This window comes from Lutra lutra, chromosome 7, assembly GCF_902655055.1.
Source record: "Lutra lutra chromosome 7, mLutLut1.2, whole genome shotgun sequence".
Classification (NCBI taxonomy): domain Eukaryota; kingdom Metazoa; phylum Chordata; class Mammalia; order Carnivora; family Mustelidae; genus Lutra; species Lutra lutra.
The window spans coordinates 136,061,993-136,086,788 of NC_062284.1; the positions used below are offsets into that span (position 1 = coordinate 136,061,993).

At 38.7% G+C, this 24,796-nt stretch overlaps 1 protein-coding gene and 1 long non-coding RNA gene across 2 annotated transcripts; both read left to right on the forward strand.

Annotated features, from left to right (window-relative positions):
- The first annotated feature begins 3,399 nt into the window (after positions 1-3,399).
- On the forward strand, positions 3,400-24,603 carry MED6 (mediator complex subunit 6). Its single transcript, XM_047738040.1, has 8 exons — positions 3,400-3,551; positions 8,159-8,318; positions 9,369-9,460; positions 11,219-11,301; positions 11,622-11,730; positions 13,336-13,451; positions 23,575-23,602; positions 24,188-24,603. Exons 1-8 carry the CDS (start codon positions 3,530-3,532, stop codon positions 24,316-24,318), a joined length of 741 nt encoding a protein of 246 aa, XP_047593996.1. The 5' UTR covers positions 3,400-3,529; the 3' UTR covers positions 24,319-24,603.
- LOC125105029 (uncharacterized) lies at positions 13,462-16,563 on the forward strand. Its single transcript, XR_007128789.1, has 3 exons — positions 13,462-14,278; positions 14,698-15,175; positions 15,380-16,563. It is a non-coding gene; the product is annotated as an uncharacterized LOC125105029 (long non-coding RNA).
- Positions 24,604-24,796: the final 193 nt, after the last annotated feature.

Here is a 24,796-nt window from a genome sequence, read left to right on the forward strand (position 1 = left end):
TTGAAGGACCCTAAGGATAAAGCCAGATCTACCAGCAGATATCCAAGCTATTGCCACAACCATCCCCCTCCCAAAATTTGCTGGGATTGTCACTGGAGATTTAGCAGTTTGACTTTCAGCATCACCTTTGGGGCCCTCCTTGCCATATCAGTCATCAGTCAATGATCTTCCTTGGGATACTTCCTGTACTTCACTCCAGAATTAGCCAGATATCTCAGGGGCATACTCAACCTTAAGGGTGTGAGAATTGTTAGCTGTCTTTGAATGTCATACTGGAATTTGATCAGTTTAGTCCAGCTTTGCTATTTCTTTTTGATGACTCATGGAGTGTTACGAGGTTTACTGCTACACAATCTCATGGATACGTGGCCACCGTCCTGCAATGAGAATACGAATCCAAGAAGAGGTTCTTGGAGGGATTCTTTCTTTCTTTCTTCTCTTTTTTTTCTTTCTAAGATTTTATTTATTTGGTCAGAGAGAGAGAGAGAACACGCACAGGGGGAGCGGTAGGCAGAGGGAGAAGCAGGCTCCCTACTGAGCAAGGAGCCCAAAGTGGATGCCGGACTTAATCCCAGGACTCTGGGATCCTGACCTGAGCAGAAGGCAGTCGCTTAATCAACTGAATCACCCAGGCATCCCAAGGATTCTGTTTCTTCTGTGTTAAGCTAACCTGTGCTCTATGTTTGGGATTCTAGGATTGAATTCTTACTATTCAGATTTTTTTGAATTGCTGCCTTCAGAGGTACTAACCCACGCCAAGTTTTGGTCTTTGCCACAAACGGTGGTGTAGATTTTCTTATAACCCTTAAACAACAAAATATTTGGTACCATATCTCTCCCTGGACCATCAGGGCCACTCTCAGGAGTTCCAAGGTAACTTTTCAATACTTCCTAAGGAATTCTGAGATAATTTTCTGTCCCGGTCTATATTATGAAGTAGTTGGCTTTTTCCTCACTAAATAAGAGAGTGAGAGAAAAAAAAAAAACCCATACATTTCATACTTGTTAGAACCCTTTTCTTGTAGGATACCCGTACAAAACATTATGATGTATTTATCCTTTTATTCTGTGGATTTCCAGAACATTAGCATAAATGAAGTAGTTGGTCTACATTGTTCTAATATCAAGAGAGATTTATGGAGTTTTCTTGTCACTTCGCATAAATCCATTTCCATTTCATAATCATGCCCAGGAATTTGTGGGGCACAGTATCAGGAGTAAGGCAGTTCCATGCCCAGTCCCAAGAGATAAACCCAGTCATGTCATCTCAGCCCCTCTCTTCCCAAAGGCTGTCCCTTCATCCAGATAGAACAGCCTCAACATTGTTGTAGAGATATATTTGTAGAACAATACTGTAGCCCAGAGCTTCTTCCTGCCCCTTTAAGCTTCTAAGAGACCCCCGAGGAGCCAGGAAAAAACTAGAAGGTAGGGATGCTGCTAACCATCCTACAAACCATAGGACAGCTCTCCATACATCCAGCAAAGAATTATCTGGCCCAAAATGTCAACAGTGCAAAGGCTGAGAAACCCTAGTGTACAGAATGTCTTGGAGAGACTTCATGTACAACACTTGACATGGACATGTTAAAAAATAAATCATTATCCCTTTTTTCATCTACTCACTTGTTACCTGTCATTCCTAATCTGATTAATGGCATCTAGTCTAATAAATCAGTACCTTGGAAATCATTCTCTGTCTCCCTCATCATGCTCATCTGTTAGTCACTAAATCCCTTCCCATTCTATCTCCTAAATATCTGTAATCCTTTCTCTTCCCTCAGCTACTACTGCCTTTGTGTGAGTGTAGACATCATTTAGTTTGCAAATGTCTCCTAAATGGACTCTCTGCTTTGAGTCTTATAAATGCCTCCAACTCATACTCCTTGAGTATTTTAAGATGGAAGCCCAATTGCATTTCTCCCACTGTCGACAAGATAAAGGCTGAGCTTTCGTGTCTGGCTTACCATGATTATCATGTGTTTTATTATCTGCAGATCCATGTTCTGGTGCTCTTTTCCTCAATCTGCTCTCCTAGTAAAAATCCAAATAAATAAATAAAACGAACAAAACAAAAAGCTTAACGTTTCACACTTCTGTTTGTTGGACATGGTGTTCCCCCTGTTTGAAATGCCCTCTCCACCAAGCCCCCTATCAGTCCCTCTTGAAAATTTCCTCGTGGAAGGGGGAAAAAATCTGTCTTTTTAAAACTCTGCTCTGTGCACGTGCATACTTCTGTTGGGACACAGGTATAAAATCCCACTTAAAAATTGAAATGTGACAAAGCAACACAGTATATTTTTATTCCACTCAGATTTTAAAAATTTGAATTCCCAGTATATGAAGTGAAAAATCACAGTAAATTTAGGTCCTCCCCATTTGCTCCTGGTTTGTGGTTAAATTCTGGGGGAACCCTCATAATATCTGAGTTTTGGAGAAGATGTAGGTGCCCACACCTCCTCCCTATACACAGGGCGCCCTCAGATTTGGAGCTTCTCTCCCCAGTGTCAGTGTCTTGCTTGTAGATACCCTCATCATTTTGCATTTATGGGGTCACGCTGGAGCTCCAGAATCTTTCTGGGGCTTTCTATGGTCTCCCCATGTCACAGAATTATTCCCTCTGCCGGCTTGCTTCCTACCCCAGACTACCTGAAATGCCGACACTAAATCATTAATCAGGGACGCAGAGGTGTTCCCATTCCTTTAATCTTGTCAATATCTTACTTCAGAAACATTTCCTGTCTTGTGAAACTTTTATCTCAGAGGCATCTAACAACTTTCTTTAATGGGCTTAGACTTTTAATGGGTTTAGTCACTTAAAAGCTAACGGCTCTCAAATTGTTTCTGCTTAGTTCTGTAGCATCCCATTCTTGAGGCAGGACGAAAAACAGAACAGAGTAGCTCCTAAATCTAACAGCCCTTTGGATACACCTGAGGAAGCTTTCAAAATGGAAGATATTCCCCCGCAACTCTGCATAATCAGAAAGCTTTTTTTTTCCTTTTTTTTTTTTAACGATCACAAAAGATCAACGTGCAATTTTCCAATCTCTCAGTGGTGGGAGAGGGAAAAGGGGCAGGACTCCGCTCAGTCTCTCTTTCCTCAGTCCCCACATTTTCTTTTACCCCTAATGCTCACACCCAGCCTCTTCCCCTCCACCTCCCGGCCCGGCTCCGTCCTTCTGGCCCCGCCCCGTCCTTCTGGCCCCGCCCCTTTCCCACCTCGCAGCCACTACCGTAACCTCTTCGCTTCCTGTTCACCTCCCAGACCGCCCCGCCCCTCTCTTTCCCAGACCCGCCTCCCCTCCCCTCCCCGCCCCACTCCTCTCCGCTCCCTCCTCCTCCTGGCCCCGCCCCCTCTTCCACGCCCTGGCTACCCGCCCCGCCCTTTTCCCAGGCCGCTCCCAGGCCGTGCGGTCTCTTCCCTTCCTCACCTTCCTGACCCGCCCTGCGGTTCGCCGCGCGCCGCTTCCGTCGTCGGAGTTGTGACGTTTACTGCCCGCCGGAAGGAGAACCTGCGAGCGCTTTTAGAACTATGGCGGCGGTGGATATTCGAGGTACAATGTTACCCTTTGTCTCCTGCTTGGCCGCGGCCTCGTTTGGGGGTTTATAGCTCGTGGTGGGGGCAAATTCAGGATCTTTTGTGAGGACTCTCAGGCGCTTATGAGTGGTTTCTGTGGACAGCCCAAGGCTCTAATGTGGCGAAAAATCGTTTTCCCCGGCTCCTCAGGGGTCTCTTAGAAGCTTCAAAACGGAGGGGTTGGAAGAAGCTCTGGGCTTCGAGCCCTCAGACCTGCAGTATTGTTGGAGACATGTATCTCTTCAGCGAGACTGGGACAGTTCTGTCCGGGTGAAGGGACGACCTTTGGGTAGAGGTGGGGGTGGGATGACGTGATTTGGTTCATCTCATGGGACGACGCGTGGGAGCTGCCTTATTCCTGACCCTGCGCCCCTCATGTCCTTGGGCATGAATCCCTAAGATTTTCTTCTGTAAGTTTTATTTTTGAGTCTGCAGTACCTTCCATCGAACACCCAACAGTTACTGAGAGCAGGGATCGGTCCTTTTTCACAGCTGAATTGTAAAGGTACTCAGGTATTTGTTGAATCAGTGAATAAATACAGGGAGGCACAGTTCCTTAGCTACTTGATTTTCGTTCCAGTTAGGCCGTACATTCTCTTCTCAGCACGCGTACACACATCTTTTTCAGTGAATTTGGAAAAAAAAAAAAAAAAAAGTCTAGGAATTGTGCTCTGGGATTCCAAAGAGTGAACGAAGGGCGGTTAAAATACAGTGTGAAGCTTGAGAACTTAGTTCCAAACTGTCCAGGTTCCTCCAGATTGGAAGTAACCTTTTATGAGAGTGAGAAAAATTTATGAGACAGAGAGAGTGCCCATGAATATCTTTATTTTTTTGCTGTTGTGATGGCTCCCACAAAACTTCTTGGCCTTGTATGAAACTCTTAACCTGCATTTATTTCCATTTGAAACTTGTGTACTTTTCTTTGAAGGAAATAAGAAATTTTGTACCTAGATGCGAGACCTCTCACCCCCAGCAGTTTAAAGAAAAAGGGCTTTCCTCAAAAGTTGTCTAACTGTAATAGTTCCTAATCGTTTTTACCTAGAGTTATTTTTGTTTGTTTACACCTGATTATTAAAGGGAAGTGTTTTGAGATGCCTTTTTCTATATTAACCAAATTGGACTCTAGAAATATATAGAGATATATTAGAAATAGAAATATATTCTCATTTATATTTACCCAGAATGTCCAATGATCTTCACCATTTCTGCAGTGTTTTTATGTTTGTTTTTCATAGAGTTTCAGCGTGCCTAAGTTAATTACTTGCTGATAGAAAGCTGTACTTTGGCTATGTCAACATGTTCCCTTGGTACCGAATAAAAAAGGAACATTTACTCCATCAGAGTGTTTTCAGATATTTACCTTTCACGGTGTTTTACTTAGATTTGGTTCAGTCATTGCAAAGGCTTTAAGGTGGGGCGTTTCTGGTGTGTTAGAAGAAAAGTAAGGTCAGTGTGGCTGAAGCAGAGTGAGAGAAGTTGCGAAGGAGATGAAGTCAGAGAAATTGGTGAGTTGATCGCAAGCCATGATAATAAGATCTCTGGCTTTCTAACTGACTAAAATGGAGAGCCACTGGAGGGTTTTGTCCAAAGGGGATGAACATAATCTGACTTTCTGTTTTTAAGGATCAGCTTGTCTGCTAAGAACAGTGTAAGAGGGTAAGGGTGGCATTAGGGAGAACAATTAGGAGGTCATTTGTGTAATGCAAGGAAATTTGGAGGTAGTTGGGACTAGGGTGGTACTTGACTTAGTAGTATATTCTCTTAATGGGGCTGTGGTCACAGGTAGTCCCCAAATGGGACAGATATATTTCTCAGCTGCATACCACCCTCATAATCTCAATTAACCGTTTTGTAACTGAACATCCTTGGATTCTGGAGTATGTGTGAATCTATGTCCAGTAGAGTAACTTGTCCTTGGCCCTCAATCATAAATAAATAGACATTTGCTGACTATTTTAAATCTGGTCCTGTGCAAGTGCCTGATGAGTAAGACACAGCCTTGGTTGTCTAAAAAGTCAAATTTAATGGGAACACATTTGTATTTCTGGGTTAAAATATGATGAGTATTAACAAAAGTATAAAAAAATGCTGTGAGAACACATTTCTGTCTTGCAAAGCAGAGAAAGTCTTTGTAGAGACACTGACATTTGAAATGAGTTCAACTGATGTGACTAAATTATCTGCTAAGCTCACACCTTTTTGAGAATGAAAGGGATCTCTATTTTTAAAGGCATAAACTGGAGGTGGGGAGAGGTACAAACTAGAACAGCCTTGATTAAGGCAGAAATAAATTTGGTCATTGAAATTTTAAGACAAATTGATTACTGGCACTGCCACCAACATCTTCATAATTAACATTTACTGGGCTATTACAGTGTGCTAAAAGCATTTCACCTTTACAATCTAGCACATAGAAACTATGTAGTATCTATATAGTACCAGCCTTCTTGAAGTATTGTGTGGTGAAGTGGTTAAAGTAGTGCCTGGCACAGTGTTCAGAAGTGGTGAATAATATTCTTTGTGTTTGTATTGGTTTCATAGGCCTTACTTGCCTGATTTTTCATCTTTGATTGGTTTATAATATGGGGAAAATATGACAGCTGCTGATCAGAATACAGCTTGGTGAAGAAAATTATAGGGAAAATATACTGAACAGTCACTTGGAGCAAAAGATATTTATGATTCCTTCCAAGTTCTGACAGTCTGATTCCACATTTAAACTCAGTATATCCAGGGACACCTGGGTGGCTCATTTGGTTAAGTGTCTGCCTTTGGTTCAAGTCATGATCCCAGGGGCCTAGTTTTGAGTCCTGTATTGGGCTCCTTGCTCAGCAGGAATCCTGCTTCTCCCTCTGCCTGCTGCTCCCTCACTCCCAGCCCCCACTTGTATTCTCTCTCTCTCTCCGGAAAATAAACAAACTTTTAAAAATCATTAAAAAAAAAAACCTTCAACATATCCAAGCCAAAGTCACTATCATTTCTTTACTAAATGAGTTATTGGTTCCCAAATTCTCTGACTTTATAATTGATCTTTCAGAAAATTGGTTGTTTTCTCCCTAAAAATGTCAATTTCGTCCTTCTCTCTCTGTGCATTGCCATTGCCTTCCTCCAGGTCCTTATCACCTCATTCCCATACTGTTGACTCTTCATAATTGTTGGCAGGTGGAATCTATAATTACATATTTATTCATTTCTGCAGCTTATTCTACCTATGCTGAAATGATCTATAATATTGTAATAGTTTATTATCAGTAACTTATGACACCATATAGACATAGTTCCCCTTATGTGAGAAACAAACCTGTAATTGTCAAATGCTTTTTTTTTTTTTTAAGATTTTTATTTATTTATTTGACAGTGAGCGAGCGAGCACAAGCAGGGGGAGTGGCAGAGGGCAGAGGGAGAAGCAGGCTCCTTGTGGAGCAGGACCCTGGGATCATTACCTGAACTGAAGGCAGACACTTAACTTACTGAAACACCCAGGTGCCCCACAAATGCTTTTATATAATTATTCCTAAGGAAATTTTAAAAATGTAAGAATGTTGCTTTGAACAAAACTACTTTAATAACTGGACTCTAGTGTTTAAAGCTGAAAGTAATAATTATCTTTAGTTGCTTTTCATTAAAAAAAAATCTGTCTTTTTCTGAAAATGTTATTTCCTGGCATGTTAGATATTTGGTTATGGTGTGGTGTATTTATGATGAACCATCTTAATGCTCTATGTTGATTATTTGATGATTCACATACTTCATCTGTTTTTTCCTTTATTTTACAGCATACAGAGCACATTTTACCTTTATAAAATTACTCTTTCTCATTTGATTAATTTCCCTTAGAACTGCTTGTTGCCTTGGATTAGGCCTGACTTCTTTAAAGGTGTCAGAAGCAATTACAGTTTAGGAGAGATTGAAGTTTTCCATTCTCCCTTTTTCAACTAGTATTAATAAGCATTGTGATGTTCATAACTTAAACCTAATGGGTTTTAGTACTGTCAGTGATATGGAACATTATTGCAGTCAGTAGGGAATAAAAGCTCATTAATAAAGCTATCTAGTTCTATTTACCGTGTCTTTTTTTTTTCTTTTTGCATTTTGAAATATTAGAGTTAATTCTGTTCCAAAATATGAAACTGTATTGTTGTAATTAAAGGCATTCTACTTCACTTGCTTCGTAACTCTTGCATCATTATCTCCTCTGTATTAATAGCTTCCTAACTTATTTTTGTCCCTAATTGGGTGGCCTCAAACTGGTGACTGTGAATGTTTTCTTTGGGGTGCATTTATTTTTTAACATCTAGTGCCAAAACCCACCTCCTCCTCATCCTGTGAAAAACCATTCCTGTTCCCTCAGGTAAGGGATTCTCCTTCCACTGTGCTCTGGTAACATATTTATTCATATCTTTGTTACAGCGCTTATCGTATCATCTTGTTATTGCTTTCTCGCACACTTTTCTGTGAGAGGATGTAGGTTAGGATTCATACAGGTCTTACATTATAGTGCCTTCTGCATTAGATGCATAATAAGTATTGGATTGGCTTTTTGTCATTTTTCTCATGCTTTATCATTTTGTTTCTTTCCTGTAGATAATCTGCTGGGAATCTCTTGGGTTGACAGTTCCTGGATCCCCATTTTGAACAGTGGAAGTGTCCTGGATTACTTTTCAGAAAGAAGTAATCCTTTTTATGACAGAACATGTAATAATGAGGTGGTCAAAATGCAGAGGCTAACATTAGAACACTTAAAGTAAGTTATTGTAAGAAAGTTGCATCTTTGCCAATTAGAGATGTTGAAATGAATGGTTCTCTCAAGCTATGGATAGTGAAGTACAGAGTAGAAGTTTTGGAAGAACTAGAGTTTGGGGGGTTGGTGTACAAATTTGACATGCAAAGGAATGATCAGTAGTCATAACCTAGGAATGCTTTTCGGTATAATTTCATGTATTCCTGTCTAGTTGAGATATAGCTATGAGGTTTAGATGCAGATCCAGTTACTGACCTTAGCAATGCAATTGTTCTCTACCAGGTGACCATACTCATTGTCTCTTTCATATCAAATTTAATGTCTTAAGCCATAGTCTGGCTTATAGTAGATTTTTCTTTGTATGACGGAATTTTAGCTTGACAGTTGCAAAGTAAGAGTCTTCAGACTTTGGATGCCAAATAATTAAGAATTTATTGCTATTATGAAAGTTTCTGAAACAGTTGTGTAATACAGTTTTTCATTTGTCAGCTAAACATCAGAGGGGTTCTTGAAATTAAATTCCTGAGGTAATTTTAAATAGCTTTTAAGAGGCAAATATTTACAACTATTAAGACTACTTACTGTTGCTTTTAAATAATCTGTCAGTTCAAAAAATTTGTAGGAGACAAGGATAAGGTTTTTGTTGTTTTCTTGTTGAGTGTTGAAATCTATGGTCAAGACGTGAATGGTCTTCATGTACTATATATTTTTAGATTTTACATATATGTATACATCTCAGGAAGCATCGCAGTTTTGGTTGTCTTTTTTGAAATGTACACTCTCCTGTGTACTTCATGACTGAAAATACTCAGATTTAAGCTTATTGTAGATTTTTGTAGAGAAATTTTGTTGTTTAAAAATAAAATCTTACTTTATATTCTACCTACCTGAGAAAATAGCCAGTTTTATTGGACAGCCAGTTTTTAGTATCAAACATAGGCAGTTTTAATTTGATTGACAATGTTATTCTACTTTTATACAATAATCTGATTGTTTTACACAATTGTTTATAGAGCATTCATAGATCTCTAGATGTGTGTGTTCTGTTTTTAGTCAAATGGTTGGAGTAGAATACATCCTTTTACATGCTCAAGAACCCATTCTTTTTATCATTCGGAAGCAACAGCGGCAGTCCCCTACCCAAGGTAAAAATGTAAACTTCAGGCATAATTTTCTTCTTAAAATACTATGATTTACTTAACTTTCTGAGCTACATATTCTTACTTTTTTGGATTGGGTTCTGTTTTGGGGATCCCCAGACCACATACATGTTCAGTGCTTTGCTGAGAGGACTCAGCAGACTCAGCATATGGGTATGTTAGTTATAACTAAGATTTGTTAGGGCAGCACAATAAGGTTCCACAGACAGATCAGTAAGGGAAAAAGCCATATCAAGTAGGATCTGTAGGAATTCATGGGTCAGCTTCCTTTACTTTCCCTCCTGCAAGGGGCTACACCAAGTGCATCCTTTCTCCAGCAGCCCCCGCACACATATTGCGTGTGTAGTATATCTGCTTTAGGGAAGTCCTTTTGATACTCAGTCCAGAATTCTTCTCGAGGGCTAATCCTGGACATCTTCTGCCTGCCAAAATTCCAGACTCTGAGAAGGCAGTAAGGCTTCTACTATAATCGTATTATTTGTACAAATTGTCTAGGCACACTAGTATAGTAGGCATAAATTTACCCCTTAGAAGATATCTCAAAAGCCAAGTTCCACTAGTCACATGCTTGGACACCAAGGGTCTTCTAGCATGCCCAAGGACAACTGTCTAAGCACTAACAAAGTAACTCAGTACATTGAAGCCATCTCTTCTGTGAGGATAGTTGTTGGGAACCTTGACATTCCTAAGTAACTTAGTCTCTCAGTCCACTAAGTCTTAATTCTTTTAAAAAATACATGGTAGATACAGTTGCATCAGATTCATAGAGGATCAGTTGAAAATCCTCATTAACGCATTCAATCGAAATTCTTACGTGGCTTATATTACCAAACACAAACTTGCTTTAGAAATCACACTGAAGAGTATAGAATTCAGATTTGACTTTGAGTCAAAGAAGTAGGTACTATTCCAGAGATGACCAGCTACATCTCTCATTAGATATCCTTATCAAGACATTTAGGAAAAACCTTCACCCTGATCTTGATTTCAGAGAATGACTTGCTAAAGAAGTTGCAGTTCCAGAGCTAAGAATCCACATTTAGTTTCATAATCTAATGATCTAGAGTCCCTGCCCAGCAGAAAAAAAGAACTTTAGAACAAAGGTAAGACCAGGAACAAGATTTCCATGATGAGAGGGTTCGAGGTATGGTAGCGACACAGGGTAGTACCAGCTTCACTAGCAGCTATTTTATTCCTTAGGACCCAGGAATGGGACACATTGGCAAGTTCAGTGCATCTGATATCTTCATCGTAGGCGCTAAATCTCTCACTCTGAGGTCTTATTCCCCAATGTTTAGGTGGCTAATAGCAGCATTGGATCACTTGGGAACTTGTCAGAAATGCACTGTCCCTACTGGGTAGAATCTGACTTTAATAAGATACTTAGGTGATTGAGATGCATATTCCAGTTTGAGAAGCATTGCCCTGGTTGGCAAACTGTTTCTCTGACGGTCCAGAGAGTAAATATTTTAGGTTTTGTGGGCCTCAGGATGTCTGTAACAGCTACTCAATTAGTGTCATAGCAACCTTAGTTGATAATGTAAATGAACGAGTATGGTTGTTTTCCAGTATAAATTTAGTTACAGAAATAGGAATTGCCAAACCCTGCCTTAAGCTTTAATATGAGAATTGTAATATGAATTTTAATTTAATTTTAATTTTAATTGTTCTTTTTATGAAAATCTATTTAGCAGTTTGTGTGCATAGCTATATTCATGAACATTTTTATTTTCTCTGCTTTAGTTATCCCACTGGCTGATTACTATATCATTGCTGGAGTGATCTATCAAGCCCCAGACTTGGGGTCTGTTATAAACTCTAGGGTGGTAAGTATTTCACATTCTTGAAACACTAAAGAAAACTTTTAATCGAGCTACCTTGTTTCCAAGAGTCAAACAGAAGCTTTTCTTCCTTGTGTATGTTGGCACGAAGTGTTGGACTACTAGAATGTCTTGAACATGGGTTTCTATGGGCCAAGTCCATGTTAAAAGTATATATGACAGCCCCAGCTCTGTAGTGATTAAAGTTCTGAAAAACAAAACAAAACAGAAAATTACTGTCTTTGCATATGTAATATTGTGGGTATTTACTTGGGAGATTTTCGTTGATCTAATGAGAAATTCAGAATTTGTTCTCTTTTCGCAAGCTTACTGCGGTGCACGGCATTCAGTCAGCCTTTGATGAAGCCATGTCCTACTGTCGGTACCACCCTTCCAAAGGGTACTGGTGGCATTTCAAAGATCATGAAGAGCAAGGTGGGTAAAACACCCAGACCTCCTAAGAACACTTTTTGGTGTTTTGAGGATGAAGCTGTTTTCCCTAGAAAAAGAGCTATTGATTTCTAGGTGTGTTTTAAATAGGAAGACTTCATAGGATGATGACGGTTTCATAGCTACGATTCCTGTAACTACATGTGGTAATGCTAGCTTTCCCATAGGAACAGATAGAAATTTTAATCTATAGGTAACTGGTAATCTTTGGTAAGTTGATTCAAGGTTTTTAAATACTTGGAGCATATAGAGGATATCAGTGATGAGGAATGAGTCATGATGATGTATCCTGCTTACCTAACTGTTAGGTCCTCTTGAAATCTGGGACCTGAATCTCCCATCTTCAAAGTAGGGGAGATGATTTTATAGCCCTGTCTCCAGATGGCCAGTCTGTTTTCTGACCTTTCCATGTTATTACCTGTTGTGATGCAACTGCTTTCTTGCATAACTGCTAGTTTCCATAACTGCTAGTCTCCTGCTGGTTCTGCACCATACTTTACAATAAAAGTGCTCTGGAAATGTGTCTATAGCAGTATACCTATTTTCTGAATTTCCTTCTCTGAGAAATAGCAACTCAGAATAAATTACTTAAGGAAGAGTAGCCTTCAAATAGCATTCAGACCTGTGGAATGAATGGTTTTTCAGATATAGTTATATTTTTTCTGGTTTTTTTTTTTTAAAGATTGTATTTGTTTATTTGACAGATCATATGTAGGCGGAGAGGCAGAGAGAGAGGGGGAAGCAGGCTCCCTGCTGAACAAAGAGCCTGAGGCAGGGCTTGGTCCCAGGACCCTGAGATCATGACTGAAGCCAAAGGCAGAGGCTTAACCCACTGAGCCACCCAGACGCCCCTAGTTATATTTATTCTTAATTGTAGGTGCAGGCAGTAACATTTGGCTTAGGAAAGTTTGCATATGTTGAATAAACTTCTCTCGAGCTGTTTGCCCCTATTCTAATGAAATGTTTGGAATAAAACTTACCTGGAACTCATCATTTATAGATAGTCCCCCAGTGCAGCTCCCTGCTGGGGAAAGTTCACACATGATTAATTTCAGAATTTCTCTTGCAAGTTCTTTTCTTTCTTACCTTTATGATCTGCTGTTTGGTTTGTCCTTTTTTTTTTTTTTTTTTCCCAGTGAATTATAATGTTCATAGTTATAGTTGAGTATGATAACTTGAGCTTTTGAACGTTGCATTTCCATTTGTACCTATTGGGTTTTGTGGGAAGACAATTTAATACACTTAAAATACACAAGATAATTTCAGGTCCATAATCTGGATTGTGATTTAGGTAATTATGGAAAATGTTAGCCTTAAAATTCTTAATGTCTGTCTGTGCTTAGATAGTAAAACTGAAGCATCTTTAAAAGACTTAATCAGCTTTTTAAATATTAAAATGTTAACTTCATTTAAGAGGGAAGAGTTAAGAATGCTTCTTTCTATATGTTGTGTTTATTTTGGGGGATAATCTTTGGAATAGTAGTTATTAAAAATAATGTTTGAGTATATTCACGGTAGACAGAGCTTTGTAAAATGTAAGGCCCCAAACTAATTAGGCAGTGTTTTGATTTGGACTTCATATTTTAATAGATAAAGTCAAACCTAAAGCTAAAAGGAAAGAAGAACCAAGCTCTATTTTTCAGAGACAACGTGTGGATGCTTTACTCCTAGACCTAAGACAGAAATTTCCACCCAAATTTGTGCAGGTAATGAGAATGCATGTGGTTAATTTTGATTTGACACTTTTTCCTGGAATCTTTATCTTTAATTGAGAACTGTTTCAGTTGTGACATAAAAATATTGACTTTCCTCATTAGTTAAAAATGGTCTCTGGCTGGAGGGGAAAGGGTCTCTGAATCAAAGGGAAGGTTTTTAATGACTTAATGGAAGAAGTGGGTAAAGGGATTGGAATTAACACTGTTCTGTGCTCTTATGTTTAGTTTCTCTTTGAATCTTCACAAACTGAGGATATACATAACATTCTCATTCCAAAGTTGCTAAAAGTGTCATAGATGGTAACGAACTAAACTAGAATCAGAAACCCATGCTGTTTCTACTCTCTATGCTGCCTTTCATCCTGATGTAATAGATATCTAAGTCCTAAAATGATAGACTAGTAAAACTTTTATAATAAGTGGTACCTGGCTAGCTCAGCTGCTAGAGCACATGACTCTTGATCTTGTTGTAATGAGTTTGAGCCCCACATTGGGTGTAGAGATTAGGAGTAAACTTAAGAAACAAAAAACTTTTGTAACAAAAAGGATAGTTGAGGTAGAGAGTTTGGCATAATAAATGAAGGAGTAATAAATGGAGTTTCATCATATTGGTTATTAAGTTATATGAATTCTGTTATGTTATTTAGCATAATAGCAATAACATCCACCTGCCATTCTACTAAATGAGCTTTTGAAGTGAAGTAGGTATGAGATGGAGTATGTGAATATGTTTTTCTCAGTTCATACTTATACAGGGCTTTGTACACACAGGGTCATGTATACTATTTTTCTTGTAGTGGGGGGACTAAGATTTTCAGGTTGGTTTTAGATTTTTTTTTTTTAAAGATTTTATTTATTTATTTGACAGAGAGAGATCACAAGCAGGCAGAGAGGCAGGCAGAGAGAGAGGAGGAAGCAGGCTCCCCGCTGAGCAGAGAGCCCAATGCGGGGCTTGATCCCAGGACCCTGAGATCATGACCTGAGCCGAAGGCAGCGGCTTAACCCACTGAGCCACCCAGGTGCCCCAGATTTTATTTTTTTAAGATTTTATTTATTTGTTTAACAGAAGGAGAGAGGGAGAGATCACAAGTAGGCAGAGAGGCAGGCAGAGAAAGAGGGGGAAGTAGGCTGTCTGCTGAGCAGAGAGCCCGATGCGGGGCTCCATCCCAGGACCCTGAGATCATGACCTGAGCTGAAGGCAGAGGCTTTAACCCACTGAGCCACCCAGGTGCCCCAGGTTGGTTTTAGATTAAATGAGATTTTTCACACTTTGATATGACTTTAGAACAGGCTTCCCCTCCCCCTTTCCCTGACTCCACTGTGTGAGAGTTGTGTGCTGTTGGAATGGTGGTGTGGTAGTGAAGGGAACAGAGGACAGAATGGAATGTAGGACAGGAAAGTCAATTTAGAGAACTCTGATGAATTGCATTTGAAGATAAAATAGTGTCTGTTGAATAAATAAATTATAGTGTGTGTAGGGGTATGAGAAACTATGATAGTGCAGGAGGTTCGGTGTGGTTGACCATTCAGTGAGCACATAATATATATGAGGGAGGCTTAGGAAAGAACACCTGGACCTCCACTCTACAGTAGCCATTAGGTGCATTTGACTATTGAATATTTGAAACACAGCCCATGTGAATTGAGCTGTGATATAAGTATAAAATGCATACTGGGCTCAAGGACTTGGTGGGTGGCGTACAGAGTAAAAAGAGGTAACGAGGGGCACCTGGGTGGCTCAGTGCGTTAAAGCCTCTGCCTTTGGCTCGGGTCATGATCTCAGGGTCCTGGGATCCAGCCCCATATCGGGCTCTCTGCTCAGCGGGGAGCCTGCTTCCCCCTCTTTCTCTCTGCCTGCCTCTCTGCCTACTTGTGATCTTTGTCTGTAAATAAATAAATAAAATCTTAAAAAAAAAAAGATGTTAACGACCAGCTTGCATTGATGGCTCACATCTTTCTTTTGGACAGTTCTGATGTAGAAAATGGGAACAGAACACACAAAACTAGAAATAGGAAAGAGTATGAAGGGACATATTAATGTTCATATGAATTAATGGACATACTAATAATAATGGACAAATTTCTCAGAAACCAGAAATCTTTAGTTTGTTTTTCTTTTTCTAGTTCCTTGAGGTGTAAACTTAAGATTGCTTATTTGAGAACTTTCTTTCATTTTAATGTAGGCATTTATTACTATAAACTTTACTCTTAGTAATGCTTTTGTTGTACCTCATACGTTTTGGTATGGTATGCTTTCATTTTTATTTCTTTCCAGATATTTTCTGATTTCCTTTTTGATTTCTTCTTTGAACCATTGGTTGTTTAGGAGTGTCTTACTTAGTTTTCACATATGAGTTAGCAAAAGGAAAGAAGTGAAAAAGATAAGAGTAAAATCAAATGAAATAGAGACTAAATCTAGGGAAAAAAAAGAAACTAAGAATTGGTGTTTTGTAAAGATAAAATTGACAAACTTTTAACTAGACTAACAGAGGAGACTCAAATCAAATTAGAAATGAAAGAGGAGACAGAAACAAAAGGATCATCAAGAGACTATATATAAGTAATTATATGTCAACAAATTGGAAAACCTATAAGAAATTTGTCAAAATGTACAACCTCCCAACTCTGAGGCATGAAGAAACAAAATCTGAACAAACCAAAAATGAGTAGGGTGATTAAATTAGTAATCCCATTATTAACCCCTCCACAAAGAAAAGTCTAGGACCAGATGACCTCATAGGTGAATTTTACCAAACATTTAAAGAGACTGACACCAAACCTCAAACTCTTTCAATCCAAATTGTATGAGGGCAGCATTAATCTGATACCAAAGACAAACAAAGAACACTACAAGAAAACAAAACTATGTTCAGTATCCATGATGAACACAGATCCAAAAATCCTCAACGAAATACTAAGAGACCCAATTAAACAGCACATTAAGAGAATCCTATACCATGATCAAGTGGGATTTATCCCTGGAATGTAAGGATGGTACAATATACTGAAATCAGTCTTGATGATACACTGCATTTTCAGAACAAAGGTTAAAAATCACACAGTCATCTCAACAGATGGGTTATTCTTAAGAATAAGATGGCTTATTCTTTTTTTTTTAAAATTTATTATTATTTTGTTATTTTCAGCGTAACAGTATTCATTGTTTTTGCACCACACCCAGTGCTCCATGGCTTATTCTTAAGCATGTGACAAAATTAACACCCTTTTATGATAAAAAAAAAAAAAATTCAACAAACTGGATAAGAAAAGAATGTGCCTTGACATAAAAAAGGTCCTATGAGATAAACCCATAGGTAACATTTTCAGTGGTTGAAAAACAGAGTTTTTCCTCTAAGATCCGAAACAAGACAAGAATACCCACTTTGCACAGTTCTGTTCAACATAGTACTGGAAGTTCTACCAGAGAATTTAGGCAGTAAAAATAAAAGGCATTCAAATAGGAAAAGAAGTAAAATTGTGTCTTTATGTGATCCCTGACATGATCTTATGCATACTAAACTGTAAAGATACCACTAAAAAGCTGAATTTGTCAACAAATTCAGTAAAGTTGCAGGATGCAAAATCACTCAAAAATCAGTTGCATTTCAATACACCAACAAGGAACTATCTGAGAAGGAAATTAAAACAATTCCATTAACAGTAGCATTAAAGAATACTTAGTAATAAACTTTGTTTTCAGCTTTATTGAGATATAACTGGTGTATAGCATTATGTATGTTAAAGGTATACACTGTATTGACTTGATACATTTGTATATTGCAAAATGACCACGCTAGCATTAGCTAACACCTGCATCATGTCACATAATTACCATTTCTTTTTTGTGGCGAGATCATTTAAGATTCACTGTCTTAACAACTTCTGAGTGTATAATACAGTATTATTAACTATAACCACTATCCTGTAATTGGATCCCCAGAACTTATCAGTGGAAGTTTGTACCCTGCGACCAACATCTTCCCATTTCCCTTGCCAACCACTCAAACCACTGATAACTATCACTTAATTCTCTCTCTGAATTTGGCCTTTTTAGATTCCACATATAAATGATACATAGATTATTTCACGTTCTCTTTCTGGCTTATTTCACTTAGTATAGTGTCCTCAAGGTTTATCTTTTTTTCTGCAAATGGCAGTATTTCCTGCTTTCTGATGGCTCAATAATAATCAATTTCATACCACATTTTCTTTATCTGTTCATCTTTTGATAGATTATAAGTTGTTTCGGGGCGCCTGGGTGGCTCAGTGGGTTGAGCCGCTGCCTTCGGCTCAGGTCATGATCCCAGGTCCTGGGTTCGAGCCCCACATCGGGCTTTCTGCTCAGCAGGGAGCCTGCTTCCTCCTCTCTCTCTGCCTGCCTCTCTGCCTACTTGTGATTTCTCTCTGTCAAATAAATAAATAAAATCTTTAAAAAAAAAGAAAGATTATAAGTTGTTTCTATATCTTAGCTATTGTGAGTTAATGCTGTCGTAAACGTGGGAATGCAGTTATTTGCAATATCTTGTTTTCATTTTCTTTGGGTATATACTCATAAGTGGGCTTGCTGGATCATGTATTTCTTTTTTTAATTTTTTGGGAACTCTCTATTATTTTCCATACTGGCTGTACCAGTTTACATTTCTACCAACAGTGTATAGGGGTTCCCTCTTCACATCCTTGCCAGCACTTGTAATCTCTTGTCTTTTGTTGATAGTCATTCTGATAGGTGTGAAGGGATATCTCACTCTGGTTTTGATTTGCATTTCCCTAATGATTGGAGTGTTGAGCACCTTTTAATATACTTGTTAACCAGTTGTATATATCTTCTTTTGAAAAATACTCAGTTCCTCTGCCCTTTTTTTTGTTTGTTCTCTTTTTAAGATTTTATTTATTTGTCAGAGAGAGAGAGAGCACAAGCAGGGGGAGCAGCAGACAGAGGGAGAAGCAAGTTCCCTGCTGAGCAAGGCGCCCTATGTGGGACTTGATCCCAGGACCCTGGGATCATGACCTGAGTCGTAAGCAGATGCTTAACCAACTGAGCCACCCAGCTGTCCCTCCCCTGCCATTTTTTAATTGGGTTGTTTGGGGGTTTTGTTTTGTTTTGCTGTTGAGTTGTATGAGTTCTTTATATATATTTTGGGTGTTAACCCCTTATTGAATATAGGATTTGCAAATATTTTCTCCCATTCTGTAGGTTGCCTTTTCATTATGTTGATGGTTTCCTTTGCTGTGTAGGAGCTTTTTAGTTTGATATAGTCCCACTTGTTTATTTTTGGTTTTGATGTGTTTGCTTTTGGTGTCAAATCCAAAAAATTATCTCCCAAGACTGATGTCAGGGAGCTATGTTTTTCTTCTTGAGTTTTTTGGTTTCAGGTCTCATGTTCATGTTTTTAATCCGTTTTGAGTTCATCTTTATGTATGGTATAAGATAGTGGTCTAGTTTTATTCTTTTGCATGTGGTTGCCTGGTCTTTGCAACACCATTTATTGAAGCCTCGGTCAAAGAGGTTGCTGCCTCTAGGATTTTGATGAATTCCTGTCTCACATTTAGGTCTTCTGTCCATTTTGAGTTTCATTTTTATGTATGGTGTAAGAAAGTGGTCTAGTTCCATTCTTCTGCATGTGGCTGTCCAATTTTCCCAACACCATTTGTTGAAGAGACTCTTTTTTCCATTGGACATCTTTCCTGCTTTGTTGAAGATTAGTTGACCATAGGGTTGAGGGTCCATTTCTGGGTTCTGTATTCTGTTCCATTATCTATGTATCTGTTTTGTATCAGCACTCTACTGTCTTAATGATTACAATGTTGTAATACAGCTTAAAGTTTGGAATTGTGATGCCTCCAGCTTTGGTTTTCTTTTTCAACATTTCTTTGGCTATGTGGGGTCTTTTCTGATTCCATACAAAATTTAGGATATGTGTTCCAGCTCTGTGAAAAATGTTTATGGTATTTTGATAGGGATTGCCCTAAATACACGCGTAGATTACGCTGGGTAACCTAAACCTTCTAACGATGTATGTTCTTCCAATCTATAAGCATGGTATGTTTTTCCATTTCTTTGCATCTTTCTCATTTTCTTTCATATGTGTTCTGTAATTTTCAGAGTACAGAACCTTTACATCTTTGGTTAGGTTTATTCCCAGGTATCTTACGGTTTTTGGTGCAATTGTAAATGGGATCAACTTGTTAATTTCTCCTCCTTCTTTCTTGTTGTTAGTGTATAGAAATGCAGCTGACTTGTGTGCATTGATTTCATATCCTGTGACTTTGCTGAATCCCTGTATGAATTCTAGCAATTTTGGTTGGGTTGCGGGGGGGTTGGGTTTTCTACATAGAGTATGTTGTCTGCAAAGAATGAGAGTTTGATGACTTTTTTGCTGATTTGGATCAGGCTTAGATTTAGACTTGGTTTTGATTGATAACCAAAATTGAGAATATAGGAAAAGAAACAGATTGTGGTTTAAATACTAGTTGTTAAGGTTCTATTTTAATTGACCATCTCCAGAATATTCAGTAGTTTACTGCTGTGTTTAGGTTCTGAGGTATCCCAGCTGAGTGACCTTTTTTTCTGGCTAGGAGTCCTGTCTTAAATTCCACATACTTTCCTATTCTGATGAGCTAGGCTGGACAATGTAGAAAACTTCAGACTCTCGAAATCTTAAAAACACTTTGCTTTATAGAAAAATATAGAAATTTAAAATAGCATATGAAAGTAAGTAGAATAATTAAAACCAAAACCCCCGTACATATCTGTTACCTGGCTTCAACAGTCATCAAACATGGCCAATCTTGTTTATTTTGAATTTATTTGAATTTGAGTTTGAATTTGAATTTGAGTTTATTTGAATTTATTTTGAATTATTTTGAAGCTGGTTGCAGACTCCATATCATGTCAGCTCTTTTTTTACATTTTTCTTTTTTATTGTTTATTTTTAAAGATTTATTTTAGAGGTAGTGCATGCACATTTGAGTGGGGGGAGGGGCAAAGGGAAAGGGAGAGAATCTCAAGCAGACTATCCACTGAGTGCAAAGGTTGATGGAGGCTGATGCAGGGCTTGATCTCCTGACACATGAGATCACTACCTGAGTTGAAACCAACAGTCGGATGCTCAACCCACTAAGCCACCCAGGTGGCCCCATTTTTCTTTGAAAGGTTTAGCCATAGTCCTACTTCTGTTGTCATTTTTCTAGAATACTACATTTCTTTTAACCATCCAAGGGCCAAAGTCAACTCCAAAAGAGAGAATATGTCCACTTCTATGTAACAGAACTAGAAGAAAGATGGCTTTCTCTAGAATTGTTAATCCTACTGCTCCTACGCAAAATGTTTCTTCTGAGATCTAGAGAGGAAAGTAGATTTTTGGTTTACCTGAAGTCTCCTGTGAACTTCCTGTTTACCAGTTGTGTCTCCCAGAACTGTTTGTGGCTCAGGACTTACTCTTACTTATCCATTGTATTTGACAGTTGAGCTTCTGGGTTGCCTTATGAGGAGTGCTCAGGAGAATATTAGGAAAGCCCTGACTACTTCCTTGGAGTTCCTTTTTCCGTGTTTTAATTCTTACTACTACTGAAGATTACACTGACACTAATGTGATGGGAGTTCAGGGCCCTTTATGATGAATGTCTTTTCAGTGCTGTTTTCAGAAGTTGTTGAACACCATAGTATTCAGCTAGGTTTATCTCAAGGTTACTGATTAAATTTTGTCAAAATCTGCCCCCATTCTATTTTCCTATCTGAAACCGTATGCTACTACTTTGTCTGACAGTATTCACTAGAAAAGATGAGAGTGTGTGTTGGGTATGTGATGACATTATTCAGAAGTCCATATACAGTCCAGTGTCCAGTATAGTTCAAATAGTTCAGTGCTAGCAGTAGAAGAAAATTCTCCTGTCAGTTTCTTACTTTTCAGTGTTATGCCATGTATTCACTCTCCTGTTATAAAGTAAGAAAAATTCTTTGTTCCCTCAAATCACTTTAGGCATATTTAAATCCTGATACATTTGTAAGATGTGTGATAATGTGGGTATGTTGGAGGTCCTATGAGCACCCTCGTGTTTGGAGATTTGCTTAAAAGACTCACTGGATTTATTAGAGTGACATAGTAAGGATATACAGCCAGATTTAAGGAAAAAGACAAGTGGAGTCTGAGGGAGCCTGTGCGCAGGCTTCCTTATATCCTGTCTTTCCCATTAGGGATTAGAATGCACTTGCATTCTTCTCTCAACGGTGAAATTGAGGCAACATGTATGTGGTATTTTTGCCCAAGGAAGTCCATTAGAGAAGTGGTGCTGGTGTTTTTTTGAATAAAGGAGAGGGAATTCATCATGTAGGTACTCTATCTAGCTGATACCAAAATTCACATTCCTGGAAGGGAAGTAAATGTTCAGCATAAACAACATTGTACAGTGAGCCACCACTATCAGGGAATGATGGGAACCTTCCAAAATTCTTAGTCATCAGCAAGGGCTAGCCTTGCAAGCTGGCTTTTCTAAGGATAGCAGCCTCAGGCCTTCAATGTTAATCTTTTCTGCACAACGGATAATAATATGGAACTCAGTTTTGGTCTTATTAAGTGTAGCTTCCCAGAACTTGCAGTTGGAATGAGCTATCAAGCAGTTGTCAGCATGAATCTGGAAAACGTGATATCAGGAAATGATAGTCTTTAGTCATAGAATAGATGAGAAAGTTTAGGGAGGGCATGTAATTTCAGAAGGAAATTCAGAAAATGCCTGGAAACATTAACCTTAAAAGTGAAGAGAACATTTTTCTTTTGAGATGATGGGGAAGTTTATAAAGTTCATGTATGTGTATATTTAATGCATGTGTTTATAGGAAAAGGAATAATACGTTTGAAGGAGATTGCTAGGAGGGAACTTGGGGTTTTGACATCCTTTTTTTGAAAACGTAGAATACAGAGTCATTAACTGCAAGTGAAGGGTAGGTTGTGAGCCTTGAGGAGGGAGGGGGAAACTGTTTTAAAGAATTTAAGTTAGATAATAGGAAAAGGGAGATGATGGGCACCTGGGTGGCTCAGTCGTTAAGTGTCTGCCTTTGGTTCAGGTCATGATTCCAGGGTCCTAGGATCGAGCCCTGCATTGAACTCCCTGCTCTGCAGGAAGCCTGCTTCTCCCTCTCCCGCTCCCCCTGTTTGTGTTCCTTCTCTCGCTGTGTCTATCTCTGTCAAATAAGTAAATAAAACCTTAAAAAAGGTGGGGGGGAGATGACAGTATAATCAGGCGAGATCGGGCGCGTTCAGGGTGGTATGGCTGTAGACGATGACAGTATAATCAAATAAAAGAGCTGTTGCACAGGATGGAGGATCTGACCTTGTGTGGTCAGACTCATAATGACATTGTTCCTGACTCATGATGCTCCTGTCATTATTTTACCATAGTTTGATTAAAAAAAAAATAAAATTTTTAAAAGATTTTATTTATTTGAGAGAGAAATGAGCTGGTGGGAGGGGCAGAGGGAGAGGGAGAAGTAGACTCCCTGCTGAGCAGGTGGCATGACCTGAGCCAGAAGCAGACACTTAACCAACCAAGCCCCCCCAGGGACCCCTGTAGTTTGATTTTTCATAGACTCTCGTCAGAAGCCGTATGTTCATAGAATAATACCTTCTCCCTCTTTGCTTCCCATACCTGCCATCTTTGTAAGTTGGAGTGTTCATCTGTATTTTATTCTGCTTTCTTCAAGCTCATATCCCCTAAACAAGTATGCCTCCAGAGTCTTGAAAGACTCTATTATTTTCTGCCATTGGATTCTGCTTAGCTACTTTTTGTGAAGTATTAACAGCCTGGGTGTGGAGGCAGAGGGCCTGTAGATAGATGTTCAAGGGAGGTTGACCCTAACCCTAACCCTAACCCTAACCCTAACCCTAACTCTTTCGTCCTAGTTTTAGCTTTGTGACTGTTCTGGAACAAGGGGATGAGAAGTAGAAAATGATACATTTACTTTTTATGGTACATGAATAGTAGTTCCTCTTTATGGAATCATTTTTAATATAATATGAATGAAGGTATAATTTTAATAAGAATTATGAAGTCAAGAAGAAGAGAACTTTGCTAACCTGCCCTGTTTTCTCCTCTCTATCCCCCTTTCTTAAAATTATAGCAAAAGTCTGGAGAAAAGCCTGTCCCAGGTATGGTTCCTGATATTCTTATTAAACTGGAAATAAAACCGGTCTGTTTAACTCAGTGACACCTGTAGCACATGAGATGAGCTAAGGTCCTTTTGTCCTTCTAGACTCTCATGGTAATTTGTTACTCCTAATTTGTGAGACCAGAAGGTGCTTTTGTGGTAGTGATATGAGTACTTAAAAGATTAATTGGAGTAGGAAGAGTAAGTATTGAGGAGGGGTGGAAGAGCCAAGGTGATCTGAGTTTTAGTTCAGATCTCAGTGTGAAAGAAAGGTGTTCTGTTTCATCATTGAAAACAGATATTGAAGTATTTGTTCAGCCTTGGAGAGACTCTGTGTCTTGTTTGTGCATATCGTCTTATTTAAAGGACAAGTGTTTTTGTGTATGATCACAAATTTGCCTGGGTTATCAGGGTTTTAGGTTTGTAAATGGGTTCTTATATATCTGCCTCATAAAACAGCCAAATTTAGAACTTGAGATAGGCAGTTCTAAATGGACTTGAGTCTAAAGTATTCATTTTACTGTTGCCTAAATTGATCTCATCCCTCCGCCTTCCTCTCCAAAAAATACCTGCTTTTGATGTCTAGTGGATCAGACAAAGAAAGAGGCAGAACCTGTACCAGAAACTGTAAAATCTGAAGAGAAGGAGACCACAAAGAACGTCCAACAGATAGTGAGCACCAAAGGCCCTCCTGAAAAACGAATGAGACTTCAGTGAGCAATGGAGAAGAGAGAAGCTTGCAAGACTCCTCTTGCCCGTTATTTATACCTCATTACTGTGACAGGCTCTTGAACTTGGAAATTCTTTGTCACAGCCCTTCCATTTGTATGAATGTGCTTGTTCTTTAAAATAGGATGGAAGGATCCTCATGCTTTTGATATGAATATTTTTAATGTATATTTTGTAACCTTTTCCCTATTCGGCTTGAGCAGCCTCCTCACTCAAATGTACACTGCTATATACATCCAAAAGCAAAATAAAGATATTTATATAAAGCACTTACTCATGACTTTTCCCCTTTATTTCTGTCACTGAAATGTTTCCAGATGCACTTTGTAAACATAAAGAACTAATGTGAAAGCAGTAACTGAGCTCATTTTCTTTTATTGTGTATTTCTCAGTATTAAAATAATAAAGTTATAATTTGAAAGATAAAGGGAAAAACCTCCCACAAATACTATCACAGTGCTATGAA

What these genes read in the sequence shown, in the direction of transcription:
- MED6 (XM_047738040.1), top strand. Translation starts at nt 3,530, where the DNA reads ATGGCGGCGGTGGATATTCGAG. An exon ending in CAAAGATCATGAAGAGCAAG is followed by an intron (nt 11,731 to 13,335) that starts GTGGGTAAAACA and finishes ATATTTTAATAG; the next exon opens with ATAAAGTCAAACCTAAAGCT. An exon ending in TTCCACCCAAATTTGTGCAG is followed by an intron (nt 13,452 to 23,574) that starts GTAATGAGAATG and finishes TTAAAATTATAG; the next exon opens with CAAAAGTCTGGAGAAAAGCC.